This window comes from Magnolia sinica, unplaced genomic scaffold (genome assembly GCF_029962835.1).
Source record: "Magnolia sinica isolate HGM2019 unplaced genomic scaffold, MsV1 ctg208, whole genome shotgun sequence".
Taxonomy (NCBI): domain Eukaryota; kingdom Viridiplantae; phylum Streptophyta; class Magnoliopsida; order Magnoliales; family Magnoliaceae; genus Magnolia; species Magnolia sinica.
The window spans coordinates 137,132-163,266 of record NW_026682777.1 but is presented as its reverse complement, the minus strand read 5'-3'; the positions used below and the strand labels follow the sequence as shown (position 1 = coordinate 163,266).

At 39.0% G+C, this 26,135-nt stretch overlaps 1 protein-coding gene across 2 annotated transcripts; it reads right to left on the bottom strand.

Annotated features, from left to right (window-relative positions):
• Nucleotides 1-6,155: 6,155 nt before the first annotated feature.
• LOC131236088 (uncharacterized) lies at nucleotides 6,156-12,429 on the bottom strand. 2 transcript variants are annotated; one of them, XM_058233205.1, is made up of 2 exons: nucleotides 12,014-12,417; nucleotides 6,156-6,448 (listed from the first exon to the last, which is right to left on the bottom strand). In XM_058233205.1, the coding sequence occupies exons 1-2, from the start codon at nucleotides 12,277-12,279 to the stop codon at nucleotides 6,436-6,438; spliced, it is 279 nt and encodes a 92-aa protein (XP_058089188.1). In that variant the 5' UTR covers nucleotides 12,280-12,417; the 3' UTR covers nucleotides 6,156-6,435. The 2 variants fall into 2 exon arrangements, with proteins under 2 accessions (XP_058089188.1, XP_058089187.1); XM_058233204.1 differs by lacking the exon at nucleotides 6,156-6,448 and adding an exon at nucleotides 11,776-11,913 and having other exon boundaries at nucleotides 12,014-12,429.
• Between the last annotated feature and the right edge of the window lie 13,706 nt (nucleotides 12,430-26,135).

Genomic DNA, 26,135 nt, shown 5'->3' with positions numbered 1-26,135 from the left:
ATAATTTTAGAGTCCGGATCCTCTGCCTCCGGGAGGCAGAGAGTCTCTGCCTCCCGCAATCTCATTGGTCAACCTCACCGCTCCTGCCACGTAGGACTAGCCATCTGTTTCCGTTTCATATTTTTTTTAAAAAAAAAAAAGAAAAAAAAAATGAAAATCTCTCTGCCGTCTTCCCTGACGGCAATGGCACCACTAACGGCACTTTCCATTTCCGGTTCCGGAGATTTTTCAGAGATTTCTTCTTCTCTCGTTTCTAATTTCAAATTCTTTCCTTTTACAGATGGATCTCATCAAAGCGGAAGAAAAAGAGGGGTTTTTCCTTTTGACGATCGGAGGCCCTCTTTCCCCAATCTCTCACAATCCCTCTCGCCCATTTTCCACCGAGCAGTCGATAGTCGATTTCTACTATTTCGTCTATTCATCCATCGAAGATCCACCCCACCTCACAGGTATTTTAATTTTTAATTTTTATTTTTTACAGATTATTATTTTTATATATTTGATTGTTTTAATCCCTTTTTTTAGGACCATTTGATTTAAAAATTTATCCCTTATCCATCTTTGTGGCTGGAGCATCTAATGAATTGACAGCCTGATTTTTCCCAACCAGGTCATCTTTGTGGCTGGAGCATCAGGTGCACTTCCCAGATGTCTCCCATGGTGCAAAACAGCAGAATGTCTTAGTAGATTCTGAAAACTGACTGTTCCCGATCATGGCCTACTTCCAGCTTCGAAGGCATGAGCTTAATAATCTTCCCAGACACTTCTATGGAGAATCGTATGGAACATAACTGCCACATGTCTTGGGCTTTGTTTTCCTCTAAACAAAGGAGACATCTCTTTATTTATGTTATGCTTCGGTGCAATGGGATTTGCTTATTAGAAGTAGTTCTGGAACTATCAAATTAAGCGTTTTTTTTTTCTCCTGTTTTCTTTTGAATGCCTAAGCTTGTACTCCTTGCCTTCATATAGGTCTTAGCAAATGAAGTAAACATCGGGTATGAGGATATGGGCAATCAGCAGGCAAGTGATCTCTCCTGCTCCCTACTGAATTTTGATGTCTCCATCCAGGGCAGTATATGATATATCATTACTTACAATCTACAGGTTCTGAAGTTTAATGGGACTCGGATCAGAAATATATGGCACCTAGCACATCTTGTTGACTGTAAGCACTCTGCTGACCGTTATTTGTCCTGGAACTATATGGTCCTGGGCCTCAGCGATTATACTGTTTGCTCTGGCTCACAATTGTGAATGTGGGGCCCATGGTTTGGTGATCAGATTCCAGACCATTGATCTGATGGGCCAAAGCATGGATGAGGGATCCAAAAGGTTTTTCAGATTTGAAGATCCTGCTCTTAGATCTTTGGCCCCATTGAATGTGGACCATTGCCATAATTCTTTTCCCAACCATCTCTGTGGGCCCACTGCTTGAAAGTTTAGGACCAAATGGAGCCTAAGTCCCTTTTTAAACATATTAGATTCATTTGGTCGTCACAAGCCAAATGGAGCTTAAACCCCTTTTTAACTCTGCCAATGCAATTCCTTGCATTGCCGGTCCCAAGCCCGGGTAAAGGAGGAGGGAGAATGGGCATCAAGATGAGTTGTGTACTATTCATTCATTTGTATGATTGCAGCAAGTATTTTGAAGATATTGTTTTGATTGATTCAGTTCTGTTTTTCATTGCAGTTTGTGGTGCGTTTGCCATACATTCCATTCATAAGTTCACCCATATCCAAAAAATCAGACCATTCCAAAACACAGGCGGTTCACACGATACCCAATGATTGGGATGGGAAGCTCGCCATGCTAGAAATGCAATTGGACGAGATGCAGCTTCAATTCAAAGAAACTGAAAAGATGATAGTGAAGGAACAAGAGGCTATGAAGGAAGCAACAAACCTAATTCCTGTCATACATGAGGTCCCAGTCATTGAAAGTGTGCTGTTGGATAAACTCATGACCTTTGAAAATGACATACTGAAGGCGGGATTGCCATCTCAAGGAGTTTTGTGATGATTAACATAGCATTTCAAATTAGTTTGCCTAAATTCCATGGGTGAACATGCATTTCCATTTCTAGCTACTTGCGATATTTATGTCACTCACCATTAATTTATCATAGGCCATGCTGAGCTCACTGGAAAAGAAGTTAGATGAAAGTGAAAGAAAGTGTGAAGAAACACAGAGGCTTAGTGAAGAAAGGCTTTGTATGGGGTACTATTAATTATTTGTATGGGGCCCCAATGAAAAGGATCCTGTTGTTATTTGATAGATGTTGGCATGTCCACAGTTGGTTTCTATTGCACTATTTACTCATTTGGTGTCAATGTGTAGTATTCGAATATTTTACGAAATGTTGTCCAACTACAGATCATGTGCAAGATTCCCTTACAATGGTATTGTGGGTGTGTGAAATGTCTATAGAAATTGGATATCCTTGAACTCAAAATTAATATGTAATCATGACCTTAAGCCCTCTAATGTCATAAGGATTAATCAGGTTTAGTGCAACCTCAAGGAGTAATCAGCTACGGATCTAATCCGTAGCTAAACATATATGCTACGGATTTTATCCGTAGCTTTTTATTCTCTTTCCATATTTCGAATTTCTTCACATATTTATTTTATCAAATTTCAACTAAAGAGGCCTCATCTCCAAGATTGCTCTGGTTAACACCTGAATGATTGGATTTTCTTTTCAATTTAATTGGCAACCCCTTCACTTTATCTAATGAACCCCGTCACTTTATCCAGTAATCCAGTCACTGTCTAGCATTGTTGTGTTTATTTCACCCATATCCAAATAATAACTAGCTAGCATGCAAATACATGTCCGGCAACCCATCACTTTTTTCAACAATCTTATGACAAGGACTTAGATAGCATGTTTGGCTTTATTGAGGCATATGTGGTCTATCCGAAGACTATCAATAAGCCCTTTCTACCCTATCGAGACAAGAATCACACTCTCATCTTTCCAACCGAGGAATTTGTTGGAGTGTACTTTGTCTATTGAACCCCGTCACTTTGTCCGACAACCCGTCACTTTTTTCAACAATCTAATGGTCGGGTTGGATTGCAACATCGTCACTGTTTCTAGTGAACCCCATCACTTTGCACTGCAACTTCGTCACTTTATCTATTGAACCCCGTCACTTTGCACTGCAACTTCGTCATTTGGTCTATTGAACCCCGTCACTTTGCACTGCAACTTCGTCACTTTGTCTATTGAACCCCGTCACTTTGTTCGGCAACCCGTCACTTTTTTCAACAAACTAATAGTTGGGTTGGATTGCAACATCGTCACTGCTTCTAGTGAACCCCGTCACTTTGTATAAGTGAACCCCGTCACTTTACACTACAACCCCGTTACTTTGTCTATTGAACTCCGTCACTTTGCATTGCAATTTTGTCACTTTGTCTATTAAACCCCATCACTTTGTTCGGCAACCCGTCACTTTTTTCAACAATCTAATGGTTGGGTTGGATTGCAACATCGTCACTATTTCTAGTGAACCCTGTCACTTTGTATAAGTGAACCCCGTCACTTTGTCTATTGAACCCCGTCACTTTGCACTGCAACTTCGTCACTTTGTCTATTGAACCCCGTCACTTTGCACTGCAACTTCGTCACTTTGTTTATTGAACCCCATCACTTTGTTCGGCAACCCGTCACTTTTTTCAGCAAATTAATGGTTAGGTTGGATTGCAACATTGTCACTGTTTCTAGTGAACCCTGTCACTTTGTATAAGTGAACCTCGTCACTTTGCACTACAACCCCGTTACTTTGTCTATTGAACCCCGTCACTTTGCACTACAATTTTGTCACTTTATCTATTGAACCCCATCACTTTGTTCGGCAACCCGTCACTTTTTTCAACAATCTAATGGTTGGGTTGGATTGCAACATCGTCACTATTTCTAGTGAACCTCGTCACTTTGTATAAGTGAACCCCGTCACTTTGCACTATAACCCCGTCACTTTGTCTATTGAACCCCGTCACTTTGCACTGCAACTTCGTCACTTTGTCTATTAAACCCCGTCACTTTACACTGCAATTTCGTCACTTTGTCTATTGAACCCCATCACTTTGTTCGGCAACCCGTCACTTTTTTCAACAAATTAATGGTTGGGTTGGATTGCAACATCGTCACTATTTCTAGTGAACCCCGTCACTTTGTATAAGTGAACCCCGTCACTTTGCACTACAACCCCGTCACTTTGTCTATTGAACCCCGTCATTTTGCACTGCAACTTTGTCACTTTGTCTATTGAACCCCGTCACTTTGCACTGCAACTTCGTCACTTTGTTTATTGAACCCCATCACTTGGTTCGGCAACCCGTCACTTTTTTCAACAAATTAATGGTTGGGTTGGATTGCAACATCGTCACTGTTTCTAGTGAACCCAGTCACTTTGTATAAGTGAACCCCGTCACTTTGCACTACAACCCCGTTACTTTGTCTATTGAACCCCGTCACTTTGCACTGCAATTTCGTCACTTTGTTCGGTAACCCGTCACTTTTTTCAACAATCTAATGGTTGAGTTGGATTGCAACATCGTCACTATTTCTAGTGAACCCCGTCACTTTGTATAAGTGAACCCCGTCACTTTGTCTATTGAACCCCGTCACTTTGCACTGCAACTTCGTCACTTTGTCTATTGAACCCCGTCACTTTGCACTGCAACTTCGTCACTTTATTCGGTAACCCGTCACTTTTTTTTAACAATCTAATGGTTGGGTTGGATTACAACATCGTCACTATTTCTAGTGAACCCCGTCACTTTGCACTACAACCCCGTCACTTTGTCTATTGAACCCCGTCACTTTGCACTGCAACCCCGTCACTTTGCACTGCAACCTCGTCCTTTGCACTGCAACCTCGTCACTTTGTCTAGTGAATCCCGTCACTTTGTCTAGTGAACCCCGTCACTTTGTCTAGTGAATCTCATCACTTTGTAATATAACCTCGTCAATTCATTAAGTGGAACCAGGTCACTTTGTTCGGCACTCACTTTTTTCAACAATCTAATGGGTAAAAATGAAGCAGGTCCGAAGATCCAGTGGACCACACCGAAGGAAGCTGTAGTGATAATGACACCCACCGTTGAAACCTTTCTAAGGGCTATCGTGATTTTTTTTTTTTACCATCCAACCTATTCATAAGGTCATGTAGACGTGGATGAAGTGGAAAAAAAAAATGTGATATTTGATCCGAAACTTATCCAGCTCCTAAGAAGTTTGTAATGGTGGACGTTAAATGCCCACCTTGTGGTCCACTTAAGCCCTTTACCCATCTCATTTTTTTGGTTCATACTTTAAAATGATCTAAGATAAGCTATGGACGGCGTGGATAAAACACTTACATCACCCTGCCGTCGAGTCCCCGTACCCTTCTTATGCCCTGAAGATTTCTATAAATAACGAAATGGCCTTGACATTTATATTTTATACTCTGGCAGAGTTGGAAGCTTGATACACAGGCACTCAGGAAATTTACTCAGGTCATATGTTCAAAGTCAAAACATTTTAATGGTGAAAGTCATGTTTCTCAGTCACGATCTCAAACATCAGATTTGTTGAGAAATCCTAACCGCGGATTGATGGAAGCTTAATTTTTGTTTCCTGATGCATCTAAACCGGGTCCCGACAGTTTAATTTGAATTAATTTTTAGCCATGTGTGCATTTTTTAATAATTTCTAAGCGCATGCATATCACCCATCACACACGGTCAGACTATCTATTCTCTTCTATTTACAACTTTATATGTTTGCTACAATACATGCGGATGCACTAAAATTTTTGCGCAGCATCAGTTGCGTAACTAGGATAATCACTGCTATCGCTGATGTATGAATCCTGTGCACAGTTCTGCAGTTATAATATGGGCCTGAAGTATCCAAAGTTGACATTTCAAGCCTGCCTGGTAGATAACTAATTAATATTAATGTGGGTCTGACCCTACAAACCAAATTTGTTGATTTTAATCCCACAGGGCTTCCTACTTTAAAGCAAGAATGAAACTTGATAGTTCAATTCATACAATTCAAATCAAAACTTGTAGACTCCAATTGAACAATTTGAATTGTCCATTAAATCCAAAACACATTTAACAGGCCACCACATAAAAAAGAAAAAAGAAAAAAGAAAAAAACAGAAGCCTTTATCAATCCTTGATTTGGCCCTATTGCACCTGTTGCCTGATTTGGTTTTATTGTATTGATAGGATGATCCAATCCATAACTTGGATACTCTAATTGAACAATCTAAACTGTTAACAGGCTACCATGCAACAATTGCATTCATTGGACCTATAAAAATTAAAAAATAAAAATAAAAAAAAAAACTCCTGAGAAGATCATCCCCAACCACATTTGAGCAGAAAGAGCTCCATATAGCTGTTATACTCCTTGCGAATTGTTATCAACCGACAAGCCTGTCAAAAGAAAAAAAAAATGAAAAGAATGAAAGAACTTAGAAACCTGCTTATGAAATGATTTATTTTGCACATGATTTTCTTCCTGCTTATGAAATGATTTATATTGCACATGATTTTCTTCCTGCTTAAAAATGATCATCAACCATAATTCAAGATACAAAATTGATGATTAAGATGATCTAATCCTAATGCACCCAATCAATGAAAGCAATAGTTTTCAAACATCCACCTAGCAGGACCTACCATGGTAAAAACTAATTAATCTTTAAAATGTTCTATGCACTACAATCTAGCCTTCGTGAATGATTCACTAACAACCTTCAATATCAGCTTGGAGCCATGAACATAGATTCTCCCTCTTACAGTACCTGTAAGATAGCAATCATATGACAGGCAGCCCCAATGCTTTCACTGATAAAGGAGAATTTTGGCCTGAATTCCATCCACAACAAGACCCATCATGAATACAAGCAAAGCATATTTGCATCCCGCAACAACTATGATAATAATAAAAAATAAAATCAAAGCACATACCTTCCATTAAAAAGAGCAACATGATTGTAAGTATGTTTCATACCTTTACATGTCACATTACTGTGGTGTAATCATTTTGCCCAGCATCAGTTGTGCAACCAACTTTTTTCGTTCAAAATTCGTTGGCCCCTGATGATGAAAGTAGATCGTAAGTATGTTTCATAAATTTTGTATAAGAAAAAGGAAAAAGAAAAAAGAAAATTTACCGAGTTGAAATCAAATATATCTCCACGGGAAAGACATTCCATAAATTTCATTAAGTAGACACCACAATCAACCCTGCTAATACCATACAAAGATAGATAAATATCTTAAGGAAGCAGGCTAGCATGCTTTTATCCAGTAGGAATAAGATTTTCTAGTCTGTTTATGCTTGCTTTTTCATTTCCTTGATAAATCGGCATAACTCAATTCTTTCCAGATCATGTTACCGTGTTTAAAACATTTCCATGCAATTTTGTTGTCTGCATTTAATATGGATAATGAGCTAACTAGTTCAGAGAATTAAGGGCAAGCATGTTACTCACACCTGCCAATTTCTTCTCCTTGAAGACTATTTATGAGCTAACAGTTACTACTATTAGATCATGTTCATACGAAGAAAAAAAACAACATTATCTCATAAAATCTATTTATGGAAGATAAAAAAATTGTATGTAGACATGCAGGGATTTGTAGATTTTATCCATTTCTCTTAGTCTGAATGAGTAATTAGTTTCTGAAATGGTTAACAGCAAGTTTTCTGTTATGAAGCAGGAGGAAATTTACACTAGAATCTTTCTGTTAGTATGCAATCTTCACATATACTACAAAGAAATATGTACGAAATTCACTCTTTTTTTTTTCTTACTTTGGATTGTTATCCTCTCATTGCAGCTTATGACCATTCTAAAGGAAATGCAGAAGCAAATGACAGATCGAGCATCTGGAGGTTCAAGATTTAGCAAAACCAAGACTGTGATAGAACAATAAGAATTATAAGATAGAAATTTGAAGGAAGGATTTAGCATCTAGAGGTTTAAGATTGAGCAAAACTAAGACATTGTGATGATATCTTATGATGGAAAATGGATTCACTTGAAAGGGGTTGGAAGCGTACCAGTTAAAAGAGCTCAATCCACCTTTGATTGCTTTAAATTGCTAAGAACTTTATTTAAATGGATAATCTTTTGTATTTTCCAAAGTTCCATGTAAGTAACTATATATATATATATATATATATATATATATATATATATATATATATATATATATATATAGCCTTGTTTACGATCCTCCTTAAATTACATTGGAACCAAGGCATAATTCCTATTGGCCAATATATGGTCCTTACTAATTCAACTCAAATAACTGTATTAAGGTTTTCATATCAGGAAAAAGAGAATGGAAACCAAATAAGATTCAATCACACTCAATTACTAAAATTCAGGATCTTCTACACATCTGAATGCCAAAAATGCGAAACTGTGTATTGTGTACCATCCTATAAGTTGCTGGCTGGACTCGTATGTGTTGTAGATTCAGAAAATGAAGAGCCATCCATGTTTCTTGTCTGTGCTGTAGATTCAACTTCAAAGACTCCTATGCCAACTCACATTACCACTAGCACCATTGATCTTGTCCTCTTTTGGTGGGTAAGATTCTGTACCTGTCATTTCATTTACCCCTTCTGGAAAACTTAATCCTCTGGTTATCAATCTTGTGAGATCCAGGGCTCAGTGTCCCCTCTGTATTGGGAATTACCTTCCTCTCCTTTAGCTTAATGAATTATCATCATCCTTCCAAAAAAATAAAAAAAAGAAGAATAAAAAAAGATTCTGTACCTGTCATTAATCTCTAACGAAAGAACTTTTTCTTTTTCTTTCTGAGAATTAGTGAAGGGTTTTTCATGGTAAGACAACTAGTACAAAATAGGGAAAGAGTTGCCATTACAGAGCAGATCATCAACATGTGCTGTGGCTGAGGTATTGGCCATGACATTACCTTTTCCTTTTCATTTGGGTAAACTAAATGTTCAGCCTATAAATGGTAAATCTTCTCAAACATAACAGATGGCGGCCAAGGCTCCAATTGGTTGTGGGAAGACGTTTCATTTCTAGAATCACTCCTTTTCAATGGGCATTTACCCCCACCTCCAAGAAATCCCCCATTCTCATTGGCCCGGATAACATAAAAAAATTGAGCATTTATCATCATTCACCTCCAAGGACTCCATGTGCAAACAATCAAAATTCACTCCAACCATGATGAGCTTCCATATTTAAGATTCTCCTTCATTTTCTTTGGAATAAATCATGATCCTTGTTAGCAATACTCAAGTTTAAAATCCTTATTTTAATTTAATTTTATTTTTTTAAGCATAAATTGACTGAATGTTTAAAACTCTGTATTTTTAGCAAGATAGGCATTAATAAATAAATATTTGGACAAACCAAATTAAAATTCCATATTTTAAAGAAGATGGGCAGATGGTGAAGATTTCAGAAGAAACAGATCAATTTGTATGGGGAATACTTCCAAAGGAAGGATTTAACAGAGGCAAAAGATAATATTAACCCACTATTCGATTACCTTTATAATGATTGCTTATACATTTAGAAATTTTAACCGTTTTAATTGAAATATTCACCCTTAACCTTATTTTAAATATAACAAACCCATATGCATATATAGCTGGCTTTTTGTTTTTTTTTTTTGTTTTTTTTCCATTTTATTGAATTGGAACCATGTTAAACCCAAACTTTTCATTCTCCGTATTTCTGGGTTTTTGCTTTCTTTCTTCTACCAAACTTTGACTAAAATTTTAATGATAGAGACCTATTTAAACCTGAACATTTCCCCCTACTATTCTTTTGACGTCTTGTGTTTGCTAAATATGGTCTTGAGTAACTAAGCATAGCCAATGTTAGATGGAGCCACCTCATAGAATTCGTGTATAATGAGGTCTTGTTTTATCATATAAATATTGTTAGCGCCTCTCAAAACTCCTGTCGGGGAGAAAAATCAATGTTCTAATGTTATCTGCCTATCCTACTCATTCTTCAGATTGATTTGCAAGCGATTCTATCAGTTCTTCCTCTTCCTCTGAGTCAAGGAGTCCTGCTATCCCTTCTCCAACAACTAGCATGCGATATTGGAAACAATACCTCCCAGAAGCTAGATTGGATGGTAGACGTTGTTGTTGCTATAGATCCAGTGGACCCAACAATTGCGGCGCACGGGCGGCCAATATTTGAACAGGTTCATCAGATATTGGACCACCTGCGGGTGCTCCCGACCACCACCACAGCTGAAAGAAGCAGCATCCGCCTCATAATGTGTGCAATCAATTCAGTATTGAAGACCTGCAAATGACATTTCTCTTTCTCATTTGTACACAAACTGTTCAGGCCTTTTGGCTGTTGCAGAAGGACGTACAGAAAACAAGGAAGAGGGTGTGTGTGTGTGTAAAGAATAGGAGAGTTTGAGAAAAGTTGGGGCTCGTTTAGCACCTTTTTAATTGGAATGCATTGGGATCCAATTCACGATTACAATGGAATCCATGTGAATCAGAATCCTTGGTTGAATTTGGCAGCTTGTAATTGGAATGCGCTTTAATCCCAAAAAAAAATTGTATTTAGATGTCCGTCATGAATGTGTTGGAACTCTTTAGTATATTCATAGGAACCTTAATTTGATTAGTTAAATCTGCTTTAATATCGCAAATTAGTGTATATATATGATGTTTGACAGAATGATCGTAGTAAGCCTATTGAAATATATATTTTCACCTAAAATGAGGAAATTTCGAGCCTCTAGTAGGCCGAAAACCTAGGAATCACAAACGAGTGACTTGTCAATGTTTTTTAACTGTGCATTTAAATTACCTATGTCTGGACAGTTTCGATCATTCAATTGGTGTGATTTAAGTGATGCAATTGCTGAATGAATTGTTTCGGGGTATCATTAGCATGCCAAGTGTATGGTATATTAGTAGCCTAATAACACTTTTGTTACTCATGCAACTTTCTTACTTTTAAAAGAGGGGCAAGATAGCCATTTCACACCAATTAGCTTGAATTCACGACAAAATAAAATGATCTCAAAACACTCCAAAATATGTGTTTTCATTTACCTTTGAATCCAAGGCAGTAAAAACACCATTTTGGTGCATTTACCTCCAATTGCCTCTAATAACACCCAATTCTAGGGTGCTTAACAGGCTATGAGTATTATTCCTCTCTTTTTACTCTGAAAAACTCTCTATTTTTTTTTTTTTTTTTGCAGCAGTGTGATTTTTTAATGGTCGCTTATACCAGTAAGTAAAAAGGAGCAGTAATGCAAAGGAAGAGAACTCCCAATACACAATGAAAGGCAATGCATGCCCCCTTTAGCTGATCATCAGCCAAATCATTCACCTCTTGACCAATACGGGCAAACGATATGTATAGCAGGTAGGCCAAAAGGCAGATTTCATCAAACACATTAGATACTTTCTGAGGATTTGAGGAAGCTCCTTGGGCCCACATGATAACTTTCTTTAGTCACCTTCTCCAATGTGTGTAAGTAATACTTCTCCCTCGGATCCATGCATTGCCTGAATCCTGAATTCAGGTTTTGATGACCCACCATTTAGAACTTTTCACATGCACTAGTTGAAAATAAGATTTCCACAATGAGGGTAAACAAACAAGACATACTTAGAACGTACATGTGCCATAGAAATCAATCTATCATCATCAATATAAAACCATATAAAATAAAAACCAAAGAAATCTATCACCAACCACATTACCTATCTTTATATCACATTAAACAATGCATGAGTGGAAACAAATTAAAACATAAAAAATTCGGATTTGCCATAGGAAGAATCCTGAAAATCTCCTATCAGTCTACATGCACATAGGCATTTCAAAAACAGCATCCAATGTTCCCCATTTAATAGTCTGCATTAGAAAGAAAAAAAAAAGAGAAAAAGATATACCACAGGCATTGGAGGCAGATCATAAATAATCTGTAAAAAATAAAAATTAAAAATTAAAATACCTGTGAGGTGGGGTGGATCTTCGATGGATGAATAGACGAAATAGTAGAAATCGACTATCGGCTGCTCGGTGGAAAATGGGCGAGAGGGATTGTGAGAGATTGGGGAAAGAGGGCCTCCGATCGTCAAAAGGAAAAACCCCTCTTTTTCTTCCGCTTTGATGAGATCCATCTGTAAAAGGAAAGAATTTGAAATTAGAAACGAGAGAAGAAGAAATCTCTGAAAAATCTCCGGAACCGGAAATGGAAAGTGCCGTTAGTGGTGCCATTGCCGTTAGGGAAGACGGCAGAGAGATTTTCGTTTTTTTTTTCTTTTTTTTTTTTTTAAATATGAAGCGGAAACAGATGGGCTAGTCCTACGTGGCAGGAGCGGTGAGGTGGACCAATGAGATTGCGGGAGGCAGAGACTCTCTGCCTCCCGGAGGCAGAGGATCTGGACTCATAATTTTATCGTTTAAGCCCAAAAATAAAATATATCCAAATCTCAAGTGGACCTCACCACGGAAACAGTGTGAATTAAAATTTTATGTTGAAATTTTCTTGGTGCCCACAGAAGTTTTGGATCAAACTGATATTTGTTTTTTCCCTTCATCAATGTCTGTGTTATCTTATGAACAGCCTGGATGAAAAATAAACATCATTGTAAGCCCTAGAAAGGTTTCAACGGTGGAAGTCATTATTCCCTGTTTCCTTTGACGTGGTACAATTTAGCTTTAGGCATACTTATATGTTGGACTCAACAACCACTAACATTATCTGGAAAAACAAATGGAAGGTGTGGATAACCCACATACATTCATAGTACCAACTCAGTTTACTCAGTAGGATAAAAGCATACTGAGGTACGCAATCCTATTTCAGAACTTTCTATCCCGACGGTATTTCAGTAGCCATTTTTTATTAAAAGGAAAAAACCACCCCACGCAGCGAATGATCACTATAAAGCAAAAATTACAAAGAGGGAAGGCTTACCGGATTCGAACTTTCCATCCCGTCCGTGTTTCAGCAGCCATGATCCAGGAATTCTCAGCGTACGTACTCGCTCGCATGAGTTGAAACAGAGCTTCGCATTTTTTAATCGTCCAAGTGGCAAAGCCAAACGAGATCCAGGTCATTCATCAGGTAAGTCTTTCTGCTGCGAACCTTTTATGGACCAAATAACAAGACCCATCCACTCATCAGATGCGCTACAATACGCTAAGGAAATATTGACGACTGATCTTTTTAAAAAAAATAAAAAAAATTATTTTAATTTAACCGTCCATTTTTCAGATACAAGTTTTCCATGCCTGAAGAGTGGACCAACCTCATTTTTAGGACATGACATGTTGATGGACCTGATAATGGCCTGAACCATACATACTATGTTCACACGTGTTTCATGAAGCCTCTATCTTACATTCACCTCAACCATATCATCAGGTTTGCTAAGCCGGAAGGGAGTTGCATGTAACTTACATGGAGCACGTGTGACCCAAATATCTGTGGGCCACGTCCATGTCCGTGTGATGCAGATCTAGATGAAAAACTCAAGTACACCACGTTAGAGGAAAACCGTGTAGTTGAGAACACCAACATTGAAACTTTCCTAGGACTACCATCTTCCAAAGGACTAGTAGTATTGTGTTAATTAGAATCCGATCCTTTGTTTGTCACAAGTAGAAAAATTTAACTTTTTTGCGTGGTGATTGGTGCACATCATTATTTATATTGTCAATACCGCTGTATTAAATGTAATGTGATGATGTGGTCCAATTAAATTGCAGCCAGCAAAATTTTTCTACCTATGGAAAGCAGAGGACTTAAATTCATTTATATGCCATCCAACCCATTCACCAGGTGTTTCTACTGTGACAGGGAAAACACAAATGTCACCCTCATTCAACACTTATATAGATTCTAATAAGGTTTCAACAGTGAGACTTCAATCTTCAATGTTTACGATGTTCATGAACCATTTGGGTTTTGGAACAGCCTATATGCTTCAATGGAAATTATGGTGTTTGTTTTTTATTTTACTATTGATAGTGGTGGTAAATAAATAATGATAATTTTTTTAATACTGTTCAAAGTGCTATTGGAAGAGCTGTATATTTATCCCTCCAAAAATGAGCAAACTATGTGAGTCCATCCGTAATGTATGTGCCTGATGCATGGTGGCCATCCATTTTACTAGTTTTTTTTTTTGCACGCACACACACTCCCACACACTCACTCCGTAGTGGGCTTTCACCGCCTGTGGATACTTGAACCCTTGACCAGGTGTTGAAACTCCCGAGAGTCTACCACCCGAGCAAGAGCAAGGATCCATTTTACTAGTTCATTTTAATGCATGAACTAAAAATTGTGATATATTATAACTTCAAGTGGACCACAACACAGAACACTGGATAATGATGTCCACCATTGAAACTTTGGAACATTCGTAGGGCCTTAAAAATATCAACTTCATCCAAGATTTCTATGGCCTTAAAAATGTTTTCAATAGTACACACTCAATTCCACCTATTTCAATTGGTGTGGTCTACTTGTGCTTTTGATTCTTCCCATTTTTGGGTTCGGCATGGATGAAACACACACATCATGGTGGGCCACATAGAAAATTTTCTTTTCCTTGGCATTCACAGAAAAACCAATGGGTACATGGTAAGCAGTGTCAGGGTTATTTGCTTGTTAAATAATAATTGTTCATTTCCCATTATTTTCTATCGTAAAAGAAAAAACAAATACCTCTAAGTAAATCAGTATAATAAAATTCTCTTATAAAATGTTTGTCAATTGATACAATAAAAATCATTAGTAAAATGTTTGTCAATTTATACAATAAAAATCATTAGTAAAATGTTTGTACGCAACCCAACAGATAAAGTACATTACATATTCAGTTTTAAAGATTGGTGACTTTCATTCAATGACTTTGGCACTTGACATTCTTAAAATGAATATTAATCAGGGAATTAGATAATAGACGCTCTGGACATTTCAATATTTCATCTTTAGGACGTATTCGGAAAAAAAATCCAGTATCTCATGATGCCGAATGCTGAACAATGTGACCAGACGATGTGGATGGCAGGGGAACAATCTCGATTGGCTCCTTAGAGGTTTGGGTCACTCGGGCTCCACGTAAGTGTAAATACATAGCTTTATATATGTAACAACCTTGATTTTTGGATGTGACTAGGAACTCGGTTAAATAAAAATAATAAATTGATTTTGTATTTGTTAATAAAACTAAATAATTATCCTAGTTGGTTAGAGTTCTTTTAGTGGAAGGATAGGTTAAAGGATTGACTCCAAACATCATAGGATTGCGAAAGAGGATCTCCGAAAATGCTCATCGTTTTGATCCATGGAAAGGTTTTGGTTGAAGAGAATTGATTTTCATAGTGAGAATTTATGTTATAGGAGATCGGCTTTAGAAAAATCTAGTGTATCAGTCTAGGAAATACTTGAATCAAAGGATTTTAACGATGAATTGTATCTGGATCCCAAATCCTAGAGTGATTCGACAGGAAGGATTCCCATAGTAATCTATGAATAATATAGATTAAGCAAGATCATGTTGTAAGACACTTTTATCAATGGTTGTGGATCTCTGGATATTTGGGATCCAAACGAACCTTGTTTAATTCATTATTATTAATGAGAAAGACAATAGGAAGGGTTAACCCAGATTTTAAAATCAATCATAATCTTAGAACCAACGAAAAATAGGGAAGACTTTAGAGTTTTCAAAAAATCAGATCGTGTAACAAAACCAATCCGACTTAGGTTGATCGATCGAAGTCAGTGTTTAGTCGATTGAAAGAATCGATCTTTGTCCATCGAACAAAGTCGATAAATCATCTTGAGTTTTGATTAATTAATATCTAGGTTCGATCGATCAAAGGTCTCCTTGAGTGGTCTCGATCAATCGAGGGTACCAATTGAGAATGACTAAATTTTTCCACCAAGCAAACTGATTTGATCCGATAATGCCCGATTGATCGACAAGCAGGGTTCGATCGATCGAAGGTGGTCAAATGTGTCCAGAGACTTAAGCTATCTCGATCCATGGTATCAATCGAGGGCCCTTGAGCTATCTCAATTTATTGACTGCATTGATCGACAACCCATGTTATTTTTCAAATTTTAAATTTAAGAATTTATGTTCGGTCATCTTACTTGAATCAAAGGTGAACCCCACTTATTGGAGTAATGTAATTGAATTATGGTATGTTAAATCATCTTAATATGGATCTAAAGTATAGTTTCTAACACGTTTAATTATTCAAAGGATTCGACCCTATTATAAATTGGTGATTAATACCAACGTGTAACACCCTGATCGTTTAGTAACCAAACACCACCGTAAGGACCTAACAAGTGGGAACACACATTCAATCAACCTGGACACTTTCCTCGTTCATACAGAATCTGATCGCTCAAACCTACCCTCATCCACAGACCAACCTACTCGATTGGTTAAAGATAAGAGTAGGTGTCAAGATCATTATAAAGAAAATCACAAACAAGTGGTAGTGTGAACGACCAGATTTAGAGAAATCTGATCATCAGATTACAGAAAACCTAAGATTTAATCCGAATATTGTAAAGCATGGCCCATCTAAGCGTTAGACTAGAGTTAACATTGGAACCCAAAGGCCCTACATACATCAACAAATCGAGTGGACAGAACGGATTAATTAAAAAAAAAAAACACCCTGTAGACACTGCACAGAGGGTACACACGCATAGAGTGTGTGCAGCTGCGGAGCACCACAAGATAAAATCGGTCAAACCCCGTTTGACCCGACTAATCCTGTAGAGAAGTATTTCTCTTCTCTATCTTTCCCGCTCGCAGCGTTTCAAACAAAACACCTCCGATAAAATCGAATGTGGGCCACCATCATGGAAAGATGGGGAATCATGACTGTCCATCGGCCACCACTCCAGGTCCCGACTAGGGTGGACCATGCACAGGGAGAGACTAGACCACACGCCGTTTCCAGTAACCCCACAAGTCGTGCGGTCGAGTCCACCTAAGATAGGAAACTTCTGATTTTTCAGGCATTTAGAGTCATCCATCATTCAAAGAAGAGGCTCCAGATCCGTTCCAAATAAAGGAAAGAAGCTGAGGGAAGAACGACGCCTCGGCATTCTATCGGTTTTCACGCCACACAACACCGTGCGAAGAAATCTTATGTTTGCAGCTAACTCGACAATCTTGCACCAACCATCAATCCAACGAGCCAGGATGCATCGGATGGAGATATTAAACCATTCAGAAACCTTGCTTCGAGAGATGGTGGGCCAGACTTTAATCTAGCATTGAAACAGGGACCACCTCCCAGGTGCAAAACGACAGCTTTAGATGACGTAAACCTACACGATTAGGAGATCTGAGTCGTCTAGATGGTGGTCCAACCACACACGATTTGATCTCCAGAAAAATAAAAAGAAAAAAAGGAAACTCGAAAGAAACCAAAAACGGAAGAATACGAATAGCACTTGCAATGCTCCGTTCCCACGCGGACGAAGAGCATAAAGCTTACGCACGAAGGATGTCATGCCCCAAACTCAGAAACCGGGCTCACAAAATTTCTGATTGCCCAATCCGGCACCGACAGCCTCCGTAGTACCCCATTCTCAGCTCCCGGCACCCATACACCAGGTTCTGATCCTGGGATCCTACAAGGAGGATTTCAAACATGATTTTGATTCAGTATAAGTATAACCATAAGTATAACCCATGAACAATAACCACAAGAACACCATTAAAAAATCCATTATGATTAAAAACTTTGAGTACAATGCGTATGAAGGGAAATACAAGATAATGTTAATAACGGAAACTCCAGAAGCTCGATTGCACGCTCCTACTGCAGCGAGGCTATGGCTGTGTCCTTGCGTCACTTGCATGCATCAATAATGCATAAGCTTACAGAAAGCTTAGAGGGTGGTGTAAGTGTGTGCGTAGTATGAATGTACTCAGAATGCAATGCTAGAGTAATGCAGAATGATGTTGATGGGTACATGAATGCAATCAGTCGTACCAAGGCTATGCGGTGCAAGATATGAATGTTATCGACCATATCAAGACTATACGATGTGAGATACAACTCAAGCATGCCAATCCTCATCCAAATCCACATATCAATACAGCTCATCAAATATCAGTACAGTTCTCATTCTGGATAATCACCAGGGTTTAGTGCACTCCAAATGGCGCTGCCCCTTTCTCAGGCGTGCAGTCCAAGTGAGCATAAGAAACCTCACTATCCACCTAACCAATAATCTGCTAATACCTATCCGGTATGTCGATAGCGGACCCATTCACGAGCTGGTCAAACTCAGCCTAGCAATGCCCCCTACGCTTGGGCGGGTAAGGCTACACCCCTTTCCAACTGACCACGACACAGTGAGAGACGCAACCTCCTGGTATTCGGCCCTCATGCGCTCATGTATCCACTCAGTCTCGACGTTGGAGTCATCCTCTGATACCATCGGGTTTAGGAATTTTCACCCAGGGACATCTATGGTGCCCCAATGCTAGATACAGTATTTTCGGTATCCAATCCAGCCACCGACGATGTGTCTGTAAAGGCTATGGCCCTGATGTCGCTAGGGCATATGGTAATCATAATCAAACAAATGCAAAGTGCATGAGTCACGCAGTCCAATCATGCATCAATCTTGCGCATACCGTGCACTCATGTGGGATAACTCTGCCTATCAGGGAGTCCCATAAACTACCTGCACTATGGCATAAGCAATGGCCAATCACATCACATAACAAACATACAGATAATGCATATGGGCATGTATCATGATGCTATGTTGTTACAAACTCATAATCGGAAACGGTAGTCGATATCTGCAATCGGCACCGATAATCGGCATCGGTAATCAACCTCGATGCAAGGTGGGGTCCATAAATGGATGCCCGATGATGGACCAATTAAAATCAATGGGGCCCAAACATTTGGGTTAACTCGCGAGAGAATGATGACGAAGGGTGTAACAAGGCCTAAGGGAATGTCACAATGTGGACGTTCAATCATCATTGCCCATCAATGCGGACCTTTAACCAACATTGCTCCCAAGGAATGAAGCTTATAGGGTTATTCGGATAGGGGCCCATGGTCTCATACAAGGGCCCAATACACATCATCATGGGCCTCATTACATCAAATGGGCCGAATCAAGTGGGCCGAATCAATGGGCTGATTCAAATGGGCCGAATCAAATGTGTCGAATCAATGGGCCGAATCAATGGGCCGATTCAAATGGGTCGATTCAAATAGGCCAAATCAAATGGGTCGGATCAATTGGGCCCCCAAATACATCAAATTGGGCCTCATCAAGTGGGCCCCAAATATATCAAATCGGCCTCATCAAGTGGGCCTCAAATATATCAAATCGGTCTCATCAAGTGGGCCCCTAAGACATTAAATGGGCCATACCAATGGGCCGTACCAACTATATCCTTCATTCATTGTTAGAGATCATTTTAGAACATTATTTAAAAAAATGAATCATATCCAAAGATCATCTAGACCATACGACAAATGGCAGTTGTGATAATGATTCACACTGTTAAAAATTTAGAGGGCCCACCATAGCATTTATTTCCCATGCAGATTGTTCATAAGGTCACAAAAACCTGAACAGTGAGGGAGAACAAATATCATATTGGTTCAAAACTTCTGTAATTCCAAAAGGGGGTTTCAATAGTGGGTCTTCAATCCACTGCTTTCTATAGTGTGGGCCACCTGATAACTGGATCTGTCTTATTTTTAGTCTCAAGCCTCGAGGCAAGTTAGCCAAAAGGATGGACAGTTCAGATGTAACACACACATCAGTGGGGTCCACGAACATGTTAGATGGGTGGATGGTTGGATGGAAAACGTCCATCACCATGGGGCATTGACCGTCCAGCAGATGGACGGTCCTGATTCTACCGTGCGGGTGGTCCCTTCGGATGGAAAACATCCATCGTGGTGGGGCATACCTGGCACCGTCCAGATGGATGGTGCAGATGAAACACATACTACAGTGGTGGGTCCCACCAGATAGATGAACAGCATGGATTTCACCTCACGCCCCTGCCGTCCAGCAACTGACGGTGAGTGGGTCCCACGTGGTGGCCACCCCACTGCCCTCTCTCTCTCTATATATATATAATATTAATTTATATTATATAAACTATTATTTTATTTATATTTTATTCATCATTTTTTTTGTACAACGGTCATCCAGCGTCCTGGACGGACGGCTCGATGTGGGACCAGAGTATCACGGGCCCACCGTCCTTAACATATGGACGGCGGGGCTAAGTTACAAGCATCATGGTGGTGCCACGTGGGTGGGTCACCATGATTTGAATCAAGATAATATTCGTGTTTTCCCTCCATCCAGACCCAGTGTCTGGACAGTCAAGATGACATAAACATCACGTGGGCCCCACGTTTTCTTCAGGCTGATATTTGTGTTTCCTTTTCAACTGGGCCCGTCCAGATCCACCTGGACGGTGCTAATTCACATGGGTCCCACATGGGAATGGCCCACCACACAATATACATTTATATAATATATTATATAATATTATATATCATCTAATATATATGGGTGTGTGAGAGAGTGAGGACCGCCAACGTCCAGCAAGCTGGACGGTGCTGGATGATGTACATACATCATGGTGGTCCACTTGTTGGATGGAATGGATAAAATACACACATCATAGGTGGGCCATTGATCATAGAGAGAGAGAAGGAGAGAGATCGGCGATGACGGAGGGGCCCCGCCACTATGGGCCCCTCTTGGATACAAGCATTCATCAAGGTGGGTCCCATCATATGTGGGCCCTAGAACAAGTTTTAATGGTCGATCACCCACTTGTGGCCTCCTTCTTTAGCTCCTTAGAAAGGTAGTCGCCTTAGCTTCGATCTCAACAGAAGATGATGAAGTTTTGATGGTTGAGATGAGAGATGAGGGGAGTGGAAAAGTGGGCCACACATGTTTTGGGAGAGAGAGCTTGGACGTTGGAAGCTTTCATGAGAGTTGGGAGGTTGCTTGGAAAAATGAGAGAGAAAGAGAGGTGATGGGTTGATATGGGATGGGTGGAATGAGTGTTGTAAGGAGAGATATAGGTTTGTTTAAAATTTTAGTAAAAGAGGGATGGGTAGGGAGAGAGAGTTGACTTATGGAAAAGAGGGAGTGGATGCTTGTACTTGGAATAGGGTGAGGTGGCGTTGAGGTATGGTGGTGTACTTGACTTGATTTGATGTGACAGGTCATAGAGATTCTCTCGAAATTCGCAACGCGCGGCGTTTTCTTCCGAATGAACGCGGACTCACATCTTCTGGCCCGGGCGCTGCGCGAGTCACGACGTTGGAACCGTGGTGACGGTGCGGTCACTAAGGTACAAGTTTCGGGTCGAGCCAACTTGGGTATGTGGGACTTGGCTTATGATCGCACGCAAACGTTGGATACAGGTCGATGGTTGCCGAAATTTGACCAGGACTGCAGAAGCCTACGGAACGGTACGATCTAGGATACAGGTCTTACAAAGGATCTGGATCACCCAGCCATGTATAAATCTCCCCACACATGACGCTAGAGAATACACACACACACACACATACACACACACACACACACACGCAGGAGGAGGAGGAGAAAGGAATGGACGCCAAGAAAACCACCCGGAATTCGCTGAATTGTTGACGAAGTTCGGTACAGGTCCAAACAGCCATTGTCTTCTTTCCTTTTGTCTCTTTTCCTTCTTCTTTTCTTCTGTTTCTTTTCCCTCCTTCGGAATCCTTTCCCCTCTCTTGCTTCTTCGACAATAGAGGAAGCAAACCCCACCATGTTGAATTAAATTAACAAGGTAAACGACAAACTTAGAATCTTATAAAAAGAATTCTAAGTTAAAACTCATAAAGGAACCATAATCTCATTAAGGATTTCACTGGATTCACCAAACTTAGTCAAATCTAATAGTATTATAAGTCGAGTTTTAACCTTAACCATTCAAGTTTTATGAATTAGGATAAGAATTAACCTTAAGGCGTGTCTCTTGGCAGTTAAATCTGGCAGTGGGCAACCAGACTACTAAAGGTGAGGGTCTTTCCTTTAAACTTTGCGATTTAATTGGTTACATCTCTTTCACATGTTCCAAGATTTATTTACTACTTATCTTCATCATATGAATCAGTGACATATAATTCACATCATTATATTATCCTGGATGCAAGTATCATGTTAGGAATCGCGGTTTTAGTGATCAGTATAATATTATGACGTAATGCGTTTCGGGTAGTGGCCTTCTTAGTTGGCATGTAATCTCGTGGGTTGGTGACTAGTACACAATCGATGTAAGTAAATCACCATCCGTGTTATATCACTTCTCAAAATTGGATGTCATAAATAGTCGCTCCATGAACGTATCGTGTCACGTAAATCCCTCAATCGCATTATTGTGTTGCCTTGAAATGTTCGCATAAATCCATATTAACGTAGGGACATATCGGTGAATCTCCATAGTGTAAGAACGCGGGGTGAGTCGGATATTTTGAACTACCTTCCACATTGTGATCATGATCGTTGAGTGTGATGAACTACACATACATTGCTAGGCATGCATTGCATATAGAATGTTTACATATATCAATACCCCTTGTATTTGTGGAGTATGAGATGTATCAGTACCCTTTTGTTATTCTTGTGAATTACTGGAATTGTTGCAAACCTTAAAGGACAACCACCACTATGAGTAGGGCATTGACTCTCTCCAACAAGGCGATGATTGGGATGATAACCACTCTAAAGAGGACGCGAACAAATAGAGAAAGAGAATGTCGCTACAGTTTGATTTTTATTTATTTTTACATTGCTTACATAAATACAATGTAATAAGCTCTCATTGAGAGAACATTTGATGATTCATTGAACCTTTTCCCTTTAAATGGAATAATAGATGCAATAAATTTCCTTCTCATGAATTTGTACGTGTATGCACAAGGTGTGTAAAATCAATTGAAACCACACAATCTAAATGATGTGCAAATGAGATTAATGCCTATAATTCCCAGGACGAGCAAGACTCAGGCCTCAGAATTTTGGAGCGTTACACGACATCTTATACTTGTATAGTTAATATAGAAGATGTGATTGTTGTGACTGATGTGTGTGCTATAATTTCCATTTGATTATTGTATGGTTGTCATAACATGATCCCTTTTATATGACATATTATTTGAAAGAGTTTTGATATATACATATTGAACATGTAAACATGCCAAACATTGATAATTTAAGTTCATTATTTCTCTCAGAGAGAGATGTATCTCCTAACTATACATGACCACACATGGATATTGAGCATGGATGACATGCATCTATTCTAATTGCATAAACACCTTGTGCTTGAGTTCCTAGAGGATTTTCCTAGATTGTTACACCTGGTAGATTCGTTACCAGATGTCCACGATAGTAGAAGCCCACTCACGGAGTAGATGAATGATTAAACATGCCTACTTAGAAGGATGTTTGATGGTTACAGATTGCCCATTTCTACATACGATCAATGTCTGAAGGGTATAATTTTTTGGTTAACCGATATCCAATAAGTAAGTGGATAATCATCCTAATTGACATGCATCTTACGATATTTTTGCATTCATAATTATACTGCATGTACACTATTTTTGTTATATTGTATTATCTTATATTGTGCTACATATGAGCCATGCTGGGTTCACTTACTAGCCTTGCTAGCTATTGTTATAGATTAATAACCATATAGACACAGACGATACAGGACGATCTAATCAGGTGTTGGAAAATAAGGCCATGTTGGTAGATAAAACTCAAGACCAATGGTCGTACTTGGTAGAAGACGAGCACACTGCATTAGACATTTGAATTGATTATGCAATTGATTCTATGAGTTTTAGTTTTCATTCATTTTAATTGTTTCTAATTTAATTAAATTTGAAATATTTTTATAGCCATAATTTTGTTAGGTGATGATTAATTAATTTAGTGGAATAAATTTTCAAATGGGTGGACTTAGGCCGATTTGGATAATTATTTTATAAATGAAGAATGTCATGGAGAGAGTGTTAATAAACGTAGTGAAAATAGTTGGTTGTATGAATGTTAATGTGGTGATGATATAAAATATATGTAAATTGTGCCTCTTAATAATTGTATAATAAGAGGATTTATGTACACTTAGTGTACGAGTCATGGACCGTAACTCGGGTCTAAGGGTGCACACAGTATCTGAAGTGTGGGGCATAATAATAGAAAATTGAAATGAGCCACACCAATCGGGTCAATGAAAAATTACTCTTAGAGCTTATTATTTCAAATGGTTTGATTGGCCTCAGTTTTCCACCAAGATGATTTTCGCATTCGAACTTCATCTTAATGTGCTTTTGCATAATGCACAAATTAATGGTGGTATTAAATCGGAATTTTCTAATACCTAGAGTTGATTTGGGTTTGTTGAGGACTCAAAATTTTAACAATATCAAATACTCTTCCATATGAAAACATTGTCTATAAAACTTATTATTTCACACGCACACTCACATGTTCCAAGATGGAGCAAATATGTGTGGTAGATATAAGCTCTTAGAATGGTTGGAATAAGTGATTTAAGCAACTGCCTAAAATATCAGCCCATTTTGCTACTTAGGTAGGACATTCAAAGTACAATGATGGCCATCCATTTTTTTCATATGATGTGATTTGTTGAGTTGTGAAGTGGCCTAGTTTTTAGAATACCCGATCTAAAAACTATTCTAAAAACAACCACACGATGGAAGGCTTTGATTTGATTTCATGCATGCATTGCATATTGTCACATGTTTTTAGTTGTAGGTTTCCATGAGCAGGTAAAATCAGTAAACTTCCAATTTTCAATAGGGGTGCAACTAGGGCTGAAAGTTGGGCGGGTTCAACCCAACTGACCCGTAACTGACCTAACATTGGGTTGGGCTTGGGCAGGATATATCGGGTTTTGTCTCAGGCTTGGGTCATACAAACGCCAACCCGATAAAACTCGGGTTGAGGTCTCGGGTTGCTAAACCCAACTTGAACTCGATCAATATATAAGTTCCTTATAAATTAATTATAATTGAGTGCGGATCGTTGGTATTAAAGGCACAAGAAATTCCAATGATGTCGGGTTTCATTGGTCCACGTCATTTCCAATGACTCAAGCTAACAAGATACACCGGATTTGTCTCTCCCAAATAGATTGCTTGATACACAATACAACTTTTAAAGGAGTAGTTATCCTATATTTTAGCTTGTTTGTTTAGAAAAAAAAAATGTTCTTTACCATAAATAACTAAATATATAATTAATAAAATTATAGGTATAAAAAATAAAACTTATATTGAAAATATAATAAACTAATGTAATAATAAAAATATTAGCATATATCTACCCGACCAACCCGACCAAACCCGCTTGGGTTAGGCTTGGGTTGAGAATTCCCAACCCAAGGTTGAGTTGGGTTGACTTAGGGTTGAAGTGTAGGAACCTTGAATTGGGCTAGGGTTGAGCACCAACCCGACCGAACCCGCCAGACTTTCAGCCCTAGGTGCAACGCAAGCGTTTGGGATCGAGTTGAGGATCAACCCCGGCCCAACCCAACTTCAAAAGGACCTAAGCCGCAACTGGACCCAACCCACGTTCCAACCTGAGGTGCCCACCCAGAGTCATTGGTGCTTGACTCAACCACACCCGACCCCACCTACATACAGGTGATTACCCTGGACTCTGCCTTGCTGCTAACTTGCTGAACTTCAACCTAACCTGAATTCAAACGAAGCCAGAGGTTTCCAACCCGAGGAACTGGATGACTTGATTAAAGTCAATGGGGTTCTGATGACTGGGGATGGATCCCCACATATTGCAATAAGATAGGTCATCACTCTAACAGTTGGATTCGTTTCCTTTTTTCAATGATCCAAACCGTTTGTTTGATAGGGCTCTACTTGGATGGAAGATGCTGAAAAAGATTAGATTTAATATTTTAATGCATTGATTATAAAAAGGTTAAGATGAGTATTCATATTCGTTGCAAATGACCCAAATTCAAAGGATGAAATAATCCAATCGA